This window comes from Pogoniulus pusillus, chromosome 15 (genome assembly GCF_015220805.1).
Source record: "Pogoniulus pusillus isolate bPogPus1 chromosome 15, bPogPus1.pri, whole genome shotgun sequence".
Lineage (NCBI taxonomy): Eukaryota > Metazoa > Chordata > Aves > Piciformes > Lybiidae > Pogoniulus > Pogoniulus pusillus.
This window is the reverse complement of record NC_087278.1, coordinates 2825718-2840737: the sequence shown is the minus strand read 5'-3', so window position 1 is coordinate 2840737 and position 15020 is coordinate 2825718. Positions and strand designations below refer to the sequence as shown.

The 15020-nt window shown below is 46.8% G+C and overlaps 1 protein-coding gene across 3 annotated transcripts in view; it reads left to right on the top strand.

Annotated features, from left to right (window-relative positions):
• CDK17 (cyclin dependent kinase 17) overlaps positions 1-15020 on the top strand; it is a 113901-nt gene that overhangs the window by 47796 nt on the left and 51085 nt on the right. The window contains exon 3 of one of the 3 annotated variants that reach the window (XM_064154956.1): positions 1369-1407. The exons of 1 other annotated variant lie outside the window; for it this stretch is intronic. In XM_064154956.1, coding sequence (XP_064011026.1) covers positions 1369-1407 — 39 coding nt within the window. Of the gene's footprint in view, positions 1-1368; positions 1408-15020 lie in introns of those variants that run through there. One more of the 3 variants, XM_064154958.1, reaches the window with a different exon arrangement.

Below are 15020 nucleotides of genomic sequence, written 5' to 3'. Positions count from 1 at the left end.
CACCTTTCCTCCTCGTGGTCACCTTTTTGCAGTAGCTTGTCACATGCAGCCCCCTGCCAAATGTTTCCTCTCCTACAGCAGTTGCCTGCAGTTCCAAGCAACTGCTGCTGCAATCCTGAGACCCACTTTGTCACTAACTCCAGCGCTGAGTGGGTTGTTTGAAGATGTAAAGAACAGAACTCCTAATGCAGAACAAATTGTCCCATTTGTAGCTCACAGACATAAAAATAGGTGGATAACTTTTTGATCTTTGTGGTGCATTGATGCCACTGAATCAGCTAACCTTTTGTATGCATCCTCATTTCATATACAGCCTCCTCCATCGTGTGATGGCAGTACAATCTCAGCGTGCATCACTCATTATCCATAAGCAGCAAAATGGGATTAGCAGGGATCAGCCCACATTGTTTGCAGTAGCACAGAGCTAGTGCACTGAATGCAGAGTAACCAGCAGGTTTGGGGTTGGGTTTTCAGAATACCATGAAATTATTGAGTGACCAGAAACTTCTCTATGATTAAATCTGCCTTACAAATTACCTTCAGCATAAGTGGCTTCTGGATGAGGAAGCAGCACCAAACCAGATGCATAAACCATAAAAAATAGAGGGCCCAGTGCAATGCCTGATGCACATCTGAAGCCTTATGAACTGTGGACTGTACAAAGCATACTTTGAGCTGTTGTTTTATCTTAAGCACAGAAGCTTTTTGTGGTTCTCTGATGTTTCACCATATAAAACCAATTAGTTGGGTTTGTTGCTTATTTCTCGTTCAGTCTTGATTCATGCACACTAACAATGTGCTGCCTTCTTTAATTCTGGGGTTTTACCTTAATATATGTTTTAAAAATACTAAATGGTAACTTGTCAACAGCTAAATTTGCTTCTGAATTAATTTTTTTCCTTGCCAATGACATACTAATGAAATTTGGCTGGAAGTATCATCCCAATCATGCATATTTAAAGCACAATTAGCTGTAAAATTTATGCAGATACTTTAAACACATAACAAATGTGCTCCCTAATGAAGGCAGAGAAAATGTGACCATATTGTCTAATATTCCAAACTACCACAAACTCCAAGCATGCTTTTAAGAGTAATTACAAGCTCTGCTTAAAAAAAACACATCCACAGCTCTCCCATTAAGATTTTAAGTAACTTGGAAAACCATTTTGCATTGCCAGCTTTTAGTTTTGTATCTAGACAGCTACCTGCATATGTACTAAACCAAACCAACTCAGGTTCTGATTGAAAGGGCTCCATTGATTTCTGCAATAACATTTCTCTCCATTTGGTCTGTTTTAGCTCAGTGATGTGATCATAGGATCCAGACTCTCCAAGCCCTTGCATAATTTGTTTGTAATTTTACAGGTGTGAGTAATAATGGGAGGATCAGCTACAGTAAAGTGCGTAAGTGTTCTTTAGGTTTAAGGCCTTAATAACCAGTTAATGACTCTGATAAGAGGAGTGAATGCTTGTAAAAATGGACACGCTGCAAAATCCTGTCTCAGAGCATCCCCCAATGTGCATTGCAAAATCCTGTCTCAGAGCATCCCCAATGTCTTCCTATTGTCTCCCATGCGGCTGAGAAGCTCCCGTTCCATCTGCCCTGTGTGATTTCCTTGAGTGTGGAAGTGCAACATATTTTCAAGACTGTGTTCTTGGATTGAAAATATGAGCACAGAAATACTTACTGATAAGAAATGAAGAACTTTTCTCTGGTGATACTGGAGGAAAAAGTGGCGTTATCAAAATATCAAGGTGGGGTGGAAGGGGAGAAGAAATCCCTAGGGGTGCTGGAGCTCATTCTAGGAGCTGCAGCTCACTGCAAGTAACTGGCAGTTGTCACAGCTATCTGGTGAACCTTGTACTGTCCCTTACACTGTGCTGCTGATGTTTTCATTTCAGTCTGTATGTACCCTCTGTGCTGTGACACACCTAGATTTCTGTTCTGCTGTTCAGTATGGTTTCTCCATCCCACACACACCCCGCAGCATAGTGTCCTTTCCTCCCTTCTGTTTTAATTTGCTGCTTCCCACAAAACAGAGGCTCTGTGCTTATGTGGAAGTGCTTAGAAAGTGAAGTGAGCATAAAAATTCAGTGCCTGAAAGCATGCTACAGAGACCTCTAAGTGTTTTCCTTCAGAAGCAAACCAGAGGTTGGGCAGGAGAATGTGATGCTTGCAGAAGCAGCTTCTGTAAATGCACATGAGTTCTGCTGGTGTGGGCTCACTGATGGATATGTAGAGATTGGCTCTCAAATGGCATTCAGATGGACTTGCAGGCATAGATAAGCAATATGCATGCAGCTGGGCAATGCAGTTATTACTGACAATAGGGGAAAAAGCAGCCAGATGCTTCCTTGGCAGTGTGGCCTCACAGATGTTTGCCTTGGGAGCTGCAGGGCAGTTGTGTGTGTGGCTGCAAGGATGAAGGGACCAGGGTTGCTTGGTTGTGGTGCTCATTTGCATTGATGTAAATGATAACTGAAACAGTATTCTAAAGGATTTAGTGTAGTGTGCTGCTTTCTGGAGTTACAATTCTTAAAGGGAAGCTGAGTAGCTGAAGGTGTGTGTGGGTGTGAGTGTGATGGGAGGTATGGAACTGCCATGTTTAGGTTTCGATACATGAGCAGTGCTCCAGGTTTGGGGCAGAGAGGCTGGAGAGTTGCCTGGTGGAAAAGGACCTGGGGGTGTTCAGCTGGCTGAACATGAGCCAGCAGTGTGCTCTGGTGGCCAAGAAGACTACCAGCATCCTGGCTTGGATGAGGAATAGTGTGGCCAGCAGAAATAGGGCAGCGATCATGCCTCTGGAATGAGAACTTGTTGAGGGTGCAGTTCAAGCATTGGGTTCACTTTTATACCTCCCACTTCAGGAAGGACATTGAGGTGCTGGAGCATGTGCAGAGAAGGGCAACAAAGTTGGTGAAGGGGCTGGAGAACAAGTCTCTTCAGAACAAGTCTCATTTACCCTGGAGAAAAGGAGGCTGAGAGGAGACCTCGTTGCTCTCTATGGCTCCGAGCAGAGTTTGTAGTGAGGTGGGGTTTGGTCTTTTCTCCCTAGGATCAGGTGATGGAATGAAAGGAAATGTCCTGAAATTGTGCCAGGGGAGGATTAGGTTGGATACAAGGAAAAATTTATTTGCTGCAAGAGTGATTAGGGCCTGGAACAGGCTGTCCAAGGAGGAGGTGGTGGATCCACCATTCCTGGAGGTGTTCAAGAAACTTTTGGACCTGGCTTAATGACCATGGTGGTGTTAGTGGCCATGATGGTTGGACTCATTGATCTTAGAAGTCTCTTCCAACCAAAACAATTCTATGTTCTGCTGACCAAAACACTACCTTGAAGACAATCTTTCAAAGTGCATAGAATACCTACATCTCAGAGCCCACTCTTTTGCTTTGAATGTATTTCATTTCCTTGTGACCTTCTTTGTCTTGGTACCTAGACTGAAGGCAAAACCATACTGCATATGAAATCACCTTTGAAAGGCTTTCTGTATTGTGGGTTTAGGTGTTTTGATCTCCTTTTATGTCTTGTGTATTGTCTCCTGGGTTTGGAGTTTGTAAACAGACTCCCTGGAAATATTTCTGTCGGGGTTTGTCCAAACTTTAAAACCAAAGCAGTTTGCAGAACGTTAGAGAGGCATTTTAATCACTGAGGTATTTCGTTTCTGGGAGAAACATGAAGACTCTGTTCCTTCAGGTTGACATATTTCTTCAAACATGCTACCTCTGTTTTCTGCCACATACCTTCCAGATGAAGAATGTTTGCTCTGGACGTGGCTGCAGTGCTTCAGGGGATTAATTCTGAGCAACGAGAGGGATCCCCTGAGGTTCTGCTAAACTTTTCAGGTTGTAATAGTCAACAGTTTGAAGGTTTCATTTTGTGCCTTAATGAATAAGTAGAGGTTGAAGTGCTGATGAGTGGCTGTTCTATTTTTAGAGTGACTTAGTGTTTTCCTTGGTATCACATAACAGAGTCCAAAAGAGAACAGCCCCATGAAATAATGTATAAAGCATTTTATACAGTGCTCCTTGTGCAGCTTGCTGAGAGCACAGAAAAAGCAAACATAGAACTGGTTTGGGTTATTTAGATGTTACTTCTGTGGGAGCCATCACCTGAAATCAACTCCTGTTATTGAGTGCAGCTGACAGCCTTCCAACAGTGTAATTAAATACTGTACAGTTGTGCTAGTTTGAAGCTAGCCAGGATATTTTGAGAAGAACTAGATTATAGGCTGTGAACAGGAAACAGTGGTGATGTCTACTTCACTCCTAGGCTTGCTGAGATGCAGAAGAACAAGAATCCAAACATAGATAAGGGAGATGCTCTCTGTCTGGGCTGTGGGCTGCATTTCTCTAACCTAGCCTGCTGTCTCTCTGATTAATCCACCTGCTTCCTAACCTCCCTGGCTGACCCTCCAATCTTCCTTGGGCACAAGGCAATGTCTGGGGTGTAAGAACAAATAAATACAGATCACAGAGCTGCTCTCTGGGCTTTTTGGGCTGCACTTCTCTCTCTAACCTAACCTGCTGTCTGTGTGACTAATCCATTTGCTTCCTAACCCCTCTGGCTGACCCTCCAAACTACCTTGAGCCTAAGGTGAAGTCTGGGGTAAGGTAGAGGGGTGGGGAGAAGGTGGAAGGGTTGTTGGAAGCCCCTCCTGGGGACTCTGGTTTCTGGGAGGGCTGCTGTGTTTCTGTATTGCTTTTTAACTTGTCTATTTCTGTCTATAGATGGTAAATACCTGCTTGTATCTTGTGCTAAGCTGGGGGGGGTTTCTGGGAGGGCTGCTGTGTTTCTGTATTGCTTTTTAACTTGTCTATTTCTGTCTATAGATGGTAAATACCTGCTTGTATCTTGTGCTAAGCTGGGGGGGTTTCTGGGAGGGCTGCTGTGTTTCTGTATTGCTTTTTAACTTGTCTGTAGCTGTCTATAGATGGTAAATACCTGCTTGTATCTTGTGCTAAGCTGTAAATACAAAGCTTCATTCTCCAATTTGCAGATTGACTGAGTCTAGTCTGGGTGATTTTCTTAGGGGGGGGGGGGGGAGGTAACATCCAAGCCATGGCAACAGTGCAGCATTCTGGCTTTAAAATAGCAAAATTTCACCTTGCATTCTACAGTTTCTGAAGAAATAAAGCTGCTTCAGGGAGCAATTTGTTAAAAGTATTTTGTATTGCAAGTAAAAAAAGAATGATCAATCTTTATTGCCACTGGAGATGTAGAAGTGGAGTAATCGTTAGCGGAGCATCCATTCAGATGGCTCACATGAATGAATGTGCAGGAGGGGATGCCAATATATGAGTAAGCTGCACAACAGCAGCATTTCAGACAGTCAATCTAAATGGTTTTTAAAGGTTATTGTGATGCATGGCAAGCTTCACAGAAACAAGGCTGTTTAGAGAAGGAAGGTTTGGGTTCATGTGTAAAGTTTAGACACTTCCCCATTAAGAACAGCAAAGTGGAAAGCCAAACCAAAGCCAACCGTGAAACCCAAATGAACCAAAAAACCCAACAAAGCCAAGTGCAGAAAAAAAAAACCCAGAGCAAAACAAAACAAAAGCCCAAACAGAGAAACCAAAATGAAACCAAAAGTGCAAAAAAACTCTAACACAGGCAACAGACAAAACAAACCAAACAAAACCCCAACAAACACACCGAGCAAACAACCCAAGCAAACAATCCATCTTGAACGTTTCCTGGAGCAAGGATGAGGGCAAGGTGGGGAAAGAAGGAAATAAGTTGAATCCTGTCCTATCATAGAATCAGTCAGAGTTGGAAGGGACCACAGGTCTTAGTCTAGTTCCAAGCCCCCTGCCATGCCTAGGGACACCCTACCCTAGAGCAGGCTGCACACAGCCTCAGCCAGCCTGGCCTCAAACACCTCCCTGCATAACTCATTCCAGGCTCTCAGCATCCTCATGGAGAAGAACTTCCTAACATCCAGTCTGAATCCATCCATTTCCTGCTTTGCTCCTGTCACTCCCTAACAGCATAAAAACTCCCTCCCCAGCTTTCTTGTAGCCCCCTTCAGATCCTGGAAGGCCACAATAAGGTCACCTGGGAGCCTTCTCCTCTCCCTGGGGGTGTTCAGGAAAAGACTGGATGGGGCACTTAGTGCCATGGTCTAGATGACTGGATAGGGCTGGGGGATAGGTTGGACTGGGTGATCTTGGAGGTCTCCTCCAACCTGCTTGATTCTATGATTCTCTACACAGCCCCAACTCCCTCAGTCTCTCCTCATAGCAGAGCTGCTCCAGCCCTCTGATCATCTTCATGGCCTTAAAACCCTGTAGCTGATTCTCAGGCTGTTCAGTGAGATATTGTTACAGTTGAGCCAGTGCAAAGTCAAGCTGCAGCTAAAAGTGGAGAGTGAGGTTTTACCGTCAGCATCTGCACTCTACTGTGCCCTGTAATGATCTAGTTCAAAAACCTCAATCAACATTACACTACTTTTGTTGCTGGAGAAGGACCTTGAGCCAGCTTTTGGTAGCAACAGTGCATTGTGGCAGGCTTTCTGTTGCAGAAAATGTCATCTTTTCTTCAAATGTGGAGCTTCAGTCCCCACTGTGTGCCCAAATCAGGGGTCAGAGATGCTGCCTCTCCAACAGCTGTGTTGGTTTAGTTAGAAAAATCTCTCTGTGTGCTTTATTTGTATGAAATTGCTAAGAATGGATTTATTCCTGTGTCCAGTACTTGCTTAGCTCTATCACAGGTGCTCAATTCAAGGGGAAAATATCACCAAGTGATTTTGATTCTTTATTATTTATATGAAATTGCTAAGAATGGATTTATTCCTGTGTCCAGTACTTGCTTAGCTCTCTCACAGATGCTCAATTCAAGGGGAAAATATCACCAAGTGATTTTTGATTCTTTATTGTAGCCTCCCAAATTTTGCTTCTTTAGTAAAGCAGTGCAATCTGAAAGCCAGCTTTAATCTTTTTGTCACATAATACACATGCCCCTGGGACATCAAAAGAGAGAAAACAAGAGCTCAGCGAAGCTGTGGTATTATATATTCATTACAATGTCTTTTACAATGCATTTGCATTCCTAATGACAACACTTTCTGTCTTCAATCCAGCAGCTGAGTGACATGTGACAGTGTGGCAGTTGCTGAGCCCTTGCATCGAAATGCCAGGCAGGGCTGCAGGCTCTCCGGAGCTCAGATTAAAGTAAATCCAGTTAAGTAAATCCAGCACGAGAAAGAAAGTGGTAGTGTGGCTCTTTAAGATAGAAGGACAAGGAGAAAAGAAACGTTGAGGTTTTGTTGAGAGATTGCCCAATTTATGAGTGATTTCAGGTCAGGGTTTGTGGCTGATTGAAATTGCACTTAGGAGAACAAAGAGGAGAAATCTTTATGCCCCCATAAAATGGTTTGAACTAATTCCTCAGGCAAGCTCCTTGGTTGTATTCGCTATTGTTCTGCTGGCACTTCTCAGAGCGATCAGATCAGAAATCGCTCCCTCCTACAGGCGTGAATTCCTGACGCTTCACAACTGACACAGTTCAGCAGCTCCTGGGGGTTGTTTGCTGCTCTCCCCTGCCCTCTGCTCTCCCCTGCCAGTTGTTTCTCCCCTGCCCGTTGTTCTCTTTTGCCTGCTGTCCTCTCCCCTGCCCGCTGCTCTCTCCCCTGCCCGCTGCTCTCTCTCCCCTGCCCGCTGCTCTCTCCCCTGCCCGCTGCGCTCTCCCCTGCCCGCTGCTCTCTCCCCTGCCCGCTGCTCTCTCCCCTGCCCGCTGCTCTCTCCCCTGCCCGCTGCGCTCTCCCCTGCCCGCTGCTCTCTCTCCCCTGCCCGCTGCTCTCTCTCCCCTGCCCGCTGCTCTCTCTCCCCTGCCCGCTGCTCTCTCTCCCCTGCCCGCTGCTCTCTCCCCTGCCCGTTGTTCTCTTTTGCCTGCTGTCCTCCCCCCTGCCCGCTGCTCTCCCCCCTGCCCGCTGCTCTCTCCCCTGCCCGCTGCTCTCCCCTGCCCGCTGCTCTCTCCCCTGCCCGCTGCTCTCTCCCCCCTGCCCGCTGCTCTCTCTCCCCTGCCCGCTGCTCTCTCTCCCCTGCCCGCTGCTCTCTCCCCTGCCCGCTGCTCTCTCCCCCCTGCCCGCTGCTCTCTCTCCCCTGCCCGCTGCTCTCTCTCCCCTGCCCGCTGCTCTCTCTCCCCTGCCCGCTGCTCTCTCTCCCCTGCCCGCTGCTCTCTCCCCTGCCCACTGCTCTCGGTGTTCAGACTTAGCAAAGCAGAGGTACCTTACTGGATGCTGCATTTTCTTCTGCTGAGGCAGAGCAGCCGCAGGGTCAGCAGCTCTTCTGACATCAGCAAGCCATGCTGGTTGTAATGTGAGTGGTGTTCTCTTTGAGTGGGGCTGGTTTAGTTATGTTATGCCAGTAAGAACAGCAGTTTGAGTGGTGAACCTTGACAGGCTTCAGCAGTGGGCCAGTGCCAACTGCATGAGGTTCAGCAAGTCTAAGTGCAGGGTCCTGCATCTGGATTGGGCCAGTCCCAGACACAGATCCAGGCTGGATGCAGAGTGGGTTGAGAGTATCTCTGAAGAAAGAGACTTGGAGATGTTGATTGATGAGAAACTCCCCATGAGCTGCAGCACACCCAGAAGGCTTAGGGTATCCTAGACTGCATTGAGAGGAGTGTGGGCAGCAGGGCAAGAGAGGGGTTTCTGCCCCTTCACTCTGCTCGTGTGAGACCTCACCTTGAATACTCTATCCAGTTCTGGTGTCCCCAGCATAAGAAGGATGCAGAGCTGAAGGAATGAGTCCAGGGGAGGCCACAGAGATCATCCATGGACTACAGCACCTCTGCTATGAGGGTAGGCTGAGAGAGCTGGGGGTGTTCAGCCTAGAGAAGACTCTGGAGGGACCTTAGAGCTGCCTTCCAATAGCTGAAGGGATCCTACAGGAAGGCTCAAATAAAGAGGCTCTTTTCATAAGGGGGATAAAGAGGGAATGATTTCAAGTTGAGGGAGCATAGTTTTAGACTGGATCTTAGGAAGAGGTTATTTAGTGATGTGATGAGATTCTGGAATAGTTTACTCAAGGAGGTTGTGGCTGCCTCCTCCCTGGAGGTGTTCAAGGCCGGGTTGAATGAGGCTTAGGGCAGATGAGTCTAATTGAGAGGTGTCCCTGCCTGTGGCAGGAGGGTTTGGAATAAATGATCTCTAAGGTCACTTCTAACCTAAGCCATTCTGTGATTAATGAGATGTGAGAAATACAGGAAGACTATCCAAATGAAATAAAGCAGCAGCTCAGCATTCAGCAGACTAGAAAATCAAGTCATACAGAAGAGCACAGTCACCATGCATTGCCCAATTGTAAACCTTGCTGAAGAGGCACACTTCAGCAAGAGAACAGAGATGTGGCATTAGAAAGGTGTGTGTATGGCTAAAACAAAGCAGGCAGGGGTATTCCAAGAAGTGTTCAGGAGGATTGCAAAGAAAACCACTGGTACAATACTTACAGGTAGTCTCATTCACAGTCTTGGAGTTAGCTTTTATCTCACATTTCAAGATTAGATTAGCATGCTGCCTTAGTAAATAATCACTGAGGAGTCTCCCTGCTGACCTTCCACATTGGTAAGTTTTAGCAGTTTGGAATTGCAGGTCATAGAGCAGGGTGAGGAAAAAGAGCCTAGAGATAAGCAGTGAAGACCCTCGCTGGAATGGTGGTGCCAGCGTGAACCAGCACAGCAAGCTGCCCGGGGGCTTGCAGCAGGAGGGTGGCTGGAGTTCTGCCTGTCTGTCCTTCAGTCTCTCAGGATGACATCTGAGGGCAAGTCTAAGATTAGAGCCCAAAATATGGCACTGTTTCCCCAGAGTACTGTGCCAGTTTTCAGTTTGGAGACTTTCTGCACTAGGCAAGTCTCTGTGCAGTTCGTAACCCGGAGAAGATTTCTCTGCCTCTGCTCAGCCCTGGTGGGACCTCATCTTCACAGTATCACAGTATCACCAAGGTTGGAAGAGACCTCACAGATCATCAAGTCCAACCCTTTACCACAGAGCTCAAGGCCAGACCATGGCACCAAGTGCCACGTCCAGTCCTGCCTTGAACAGCTCCAGGGACGGCGACTCCACCACCTCCCCAGGCAGCCCATTCCAGTGTCCAATGACTCTCTCAGGGAAGAACTTTCTCCTCACCTCCAGCCTAAATCTCCCCTGGCACAGCCTGAGGCTGTGTCCTCTTGTTCTGGTGCTGGCCACCTGAGAGAAGAGAGCAACCTCCTCCTGGCCACAACCTCCCCTCAGGTAGTTGTAGACAGCAATAAGGTCTCCCCTGAGCCTCCTCTTCTCCAGGCTAACCAATCCCAGCTCCCTCAGCCTCTCCTCGTAGGGCTGTGCTCAAGGCCTCTCCCCAGCCTCGTCGCCCTTCTCTGGACATGCTCAAGCATCTCAGTGTCCCTCCTAAACTGGGGGGCCCAGAACTGAACACAGCACTCAAGGTGTGGTCTAACCAGTGCAGAGTACAGGGGCAGAATGACCTCCCTGCTCCTGCTGACCACACCATTCCTGATGCAGGCCAGTAATGCCTTCAGCTTTGGGCTCCCCAGCTGAAGAGGGACAGAGATCTGCTGGACAGAATCCAAGAGAGGGCTATGAGGATGATTAGGGGAGTGGAGAGCTGCCTGGTGAGGAGAGGCTGAGGGACCTGGGGCTGCTTAGTCTGGAGAAGAGATGACTGAGAGGGGATTGAATCAATGCTTATCAATATCTGAGGCCTAGGGGTTGGGCTGGGGGACAGGCTCTGCTCACTGCTCCCTGGGATAGGACAAGCAGCAATGGATGGAAGCTGCAGCACAGCAGGTTCCAGCTCAACACAAGGGGCAACTTCTTGACTGTAAAGGTCCCAGAGCACTGGCACAGGCTGCCCAGAGAGGTTGTGGAGTCTCCTCTGGGAGCCTTTCCAAGCCTGTCTGGATGTGTTCCTCTGTGATCTGTGTTAGACAGCTTTGTCCTGCTGTGGCAGGGGGGTTGGAGTTGATGATCTCTTTGGGTCCTTTCCAACCCCTAACATCCTGTGATCGTGTGTTCATTCTCCCCTTGGGTCTTAGAAGCTGCTGGTGTTTGTCACAGCCTGTGGTGAGGGGCTTCCACAGGCTGCATGGTGTGAAGAACTGCTCCCTCTGTGCTGTACATGACCTGCCACAGCAATCTTTGTCACTGACCCTTGTTTTTGTGCTGGCAGAGATGGTGGATGCCTAGGTGCCCACTTCAGCCCTCCAAGACCTCTGCAGTTTTCATCTGTTGAAGAAAGGAAGCCCAGAAGTGTGCCTGATAATCAAAATGCAGGAGATGCAAACATCCTCTTAGTGGCAGAACTCCTGGTGGCTTTCCACTCCCCTCTAAAGTTCTGTCATTTGTTTTAGTTGTGGCTGAATATTAAACCAATAGCACCATGAAAGGGCCAGCAGGTGAAGGAGGTTCTCCTCTCCCCCTGCTCTGCTGTAGTAAGGCCACACCTGGAGTATTGTGTCCAGTTCTGGGTTCCCCAGTTCAGGAGGGAGCAGGAACTACCAAAGAGAATCCAGTGGTGGGCCATGAGGTTGATTGGAAGCCGGAGAGTCTCTTTCACTAGGAGAGGGTGAGACTGGGACTGTTCAGGCTGGAAAAGAGGAGGCTGAGTGGGATCTTTTATATGTTCATAAATATCTGAAGGGTGGAGGTCAAGAGGATGATGCTGGACTCTTTTCTGCAGTGCTCAGTGATGGGACAAGGGACAGCAGGTGCAAACTGGAACACAGGAGGTTTTACTTCAACATGAGGAGAAATTTCTTTCCTGCAAGGGTGACAGAGCACTGGAACAGGCTGCCCAGAGAGGTTGTGGGGTCTCCCATGGGCAGGGATGATGCTCAGCTAGACTTGGTTGCCCAAGGCCTCATACAACAGGACCTTACACACCTCCAGAGAGGAGGTATCCACAGCCTCCTTGGGCAGCCTATTCCAGAGCCTCGCTACCCTGGTACTGAAGAACTTCTTCCTGAGATCCAATTCTAACCTGCTCTCCCTCAACTTAAAACCATTCCCTTAACCCTGTTGCTAGAACAGAAAAATCCCTCTCTATCACTCCTTTGGTATCCCTTTGGGCACTGGAAGGCAGCTCTAAGGTCCCCCTGGACTCTTCTCTAACCTAAACACCTGCAGCTCCCTCAGCCTCTCCTCATAGCAGAGGTGCTCCAGCTCTTGTTGCTCTCCTCCGAGAGGTACTTAGGGATCTTCAAACAGAGAAAGTTAAATGCTTTTTTGCAAAAGCACTTTCTTTAGTGGGATGGTTTGGGTGTTCCCTGCCCCCCTCACACTTTGGAAATCACCCAGACTAGACTCAGTGGCTCTGGAAGTTGAATGAAGCTTATATTTACAGCTAGCACAATATACAAGCAGATAGTTAGGATATATATACAGTTATATCCAGGAATACACAAGGTAAAAGGTAATACAGAAACACAACAGCCCTCTCAGAAACCTGAGTCCCCAGGAGGGGCTCTCAACCACCCCTTCACTTTCCCCTTGCCTCTCTCAACCTTAACCCCAGTCCCAAGGAAGAATGGAAGTTCATCCAGGGGGTTAGGAAGCAAAGTGGGTTAAGAAAGAAAAACAGAGGGTGAGGTTAGAGAGATGCAGCTCAGAACTCCCCAGCAGCAGAAGTGAGTTATCTATGCTTGGATTTTTGTTTTTATACATCTCAGCAAGCCTGTGAGTGAAGTAGACATCACCTTTGTTATTCCTTTCACAGCCTGTAATCTAGTTCTTCTCACCAAAACATTCTAGCTTGCTTCCAACTAGCACATTTAGGTCTTGTATCTCAGAAACACACAAAACTAGTAGTGCTCACTTGTGTAAATTCATTTCCAGCAAGAGTTTCCTTGATAATATTTAATACTGACTCCAGCTCTTGCCTGTCAGCATGTTTGTAAGGGAGGAGGCAGAATTCAGTGCAGAATTCGGTGTGGATGTTTCTCTCCAAGTTTCTAACCTATAACAATGCCAACTGAACAGTTTCTAACCTACAACAATGCCAATGGAACAGTTTCTAACATACAACAATGCAAATTGAACAGTTTCTAACATACAACAGTGCCAATGGAACAGTTTCTAACCTATAACAATGCCAATTGAACAGTTTCTAACCTACAACGATGCCAATGGAACAGTTTCTAACCTACAACAATGCCAATTGAACAGTTTCTAACCTACAACGATGCCAATGGAACAGTTTCTAACCTACAACGATGCCAATTGAACAGTTTCTAACCTACAACGATGCCAATTGAACAGCTTCTAACATACAACAATGCCAATTGAACAGTTTCTAACCTACAACAATGCCAATGGAACAGTTTCTAACCTACAACGATGCCAATTGAACAGTTTCTAACCTACAACGATGCCAATTGAACAGTTTCTAACCTACAACGATGCCAATTGAACAGTTTCTAACCTACAACGATGCCAATTGAACAGTTTCTAACCTACAACGATGCCAATGGAACAGCTTCTAACATACAACAATGCCAATTGAACAGTTTCTAACCTACAACAATGCCAATGGAACAGTTTCTAACCTACAACGATGCCAATTGAACAGTTTCTAACCTACAACAATACCAATGGAACAGTTTATAACCTACAACGATGCCAATTGAACAGTTTCTAACCTACAACAATACCAATGGAACAGTTTATAACCTACAACAGTGCCAATTGAACTGTATATGAGAAGAATACTTTCCCAGACCATCAATCTATATGTTACAGCCCCATAAAATGAGCTCTCTTTTTTGTAATCAACGTGTGCTAAGACTTGAAAAACAAACATTTGCAAGCAAGAACTGTTAATAATTCTCTTAGGAGCAACCTGAGAGTTTTTGATTGCATTGTCTGTTGCTAGCTAAGTCTGTCCTGCTACATGACCTGAATTATTGTTGCAAAGTTTTCTAATGGCTTAGAACAATTCTTTTGCCAGTGCAGCATGGTCAGGGCTAAAGATAGTTCTGTATCGTTGGAGCCTACATCAACCATTTCTCCTCTGTCTTTGCTTATTAATTTTCTCTGTGCTTATCTTTACATATTTGGTCTGAGCTTTTTATCTGAGGGAGCTGGGGGTGTGCAGCCTGGAGAAGAGGAGGCTCAGGGGTGACCTTATTGCTGTCTGCAACTACCTGAAGGGAGGCTGTAGCCAGGTGGGGTTGGTGTCTTCTCCCAGGCAAGCAGCAACAGAACAAGAGGACACAGTCTCAAGCTGTGCCAGGGTAGGTCTAGGCTGGATGTTAGGAGGAAGTTCTTCACAGAGAGAGTGATTGGCATTGGAATGGGCTGCCCAGGGAGGTGTTGAATCCAAGCCTGGATGAGGCACTTAGTGCTATGCTCTAGTTGATTGTCTAGGGCTGGGTACTAGGTTGGCCTGAATGATCTTGGAGGTCTCTTCCAACCTGGTTGATTCTATGAATCATAGAAGCAACCAGGTTGAAAGATTTCCTTGATTTCTACCCCCATGACATCCAGAGCATTCCTAATATACAGAGCCACTCCCCCATCTCTTCTCCCTTGCCTGTCTCTCCTGAAGAGCCTGCAGCCATTGATGACAGCACTCCAATCATGCGACTCTTCCCACCACGTTTCAGTGATGGCAACAATATTATACCATAGTTTTCCTCCAGCTCCAAAGCTTCCAGCTCCTCTTGTTTGTTACCCATACTGCTTGCATTAGTGTACATGCACTTCAGCTGGGCTGCTGCTTTTACCCCTATCTCTAGTCTTTGATTTATCTCTAGTGCTGCCACGTTTAACCCCCTCCCCCTTCCACTCTAGTTTATAGCCCTCTCAACAAGCTCATGTGCCAGGGTCCTTCTCCCCCTCTGCATCAGTTGTATCCCATCTGTTGCTTGCAGACCTGTGGCAATATAAAGTTCCCCAATATCAAAGAATCTGAAGTTTTGTTGGAGGCACCAACCTCTGAGCCACTTGTTAATCAAATACACTTTTCTATTCCTCTCTGCATTCCAACCTGTGACTAAGGGTAAAGATGAAATGAT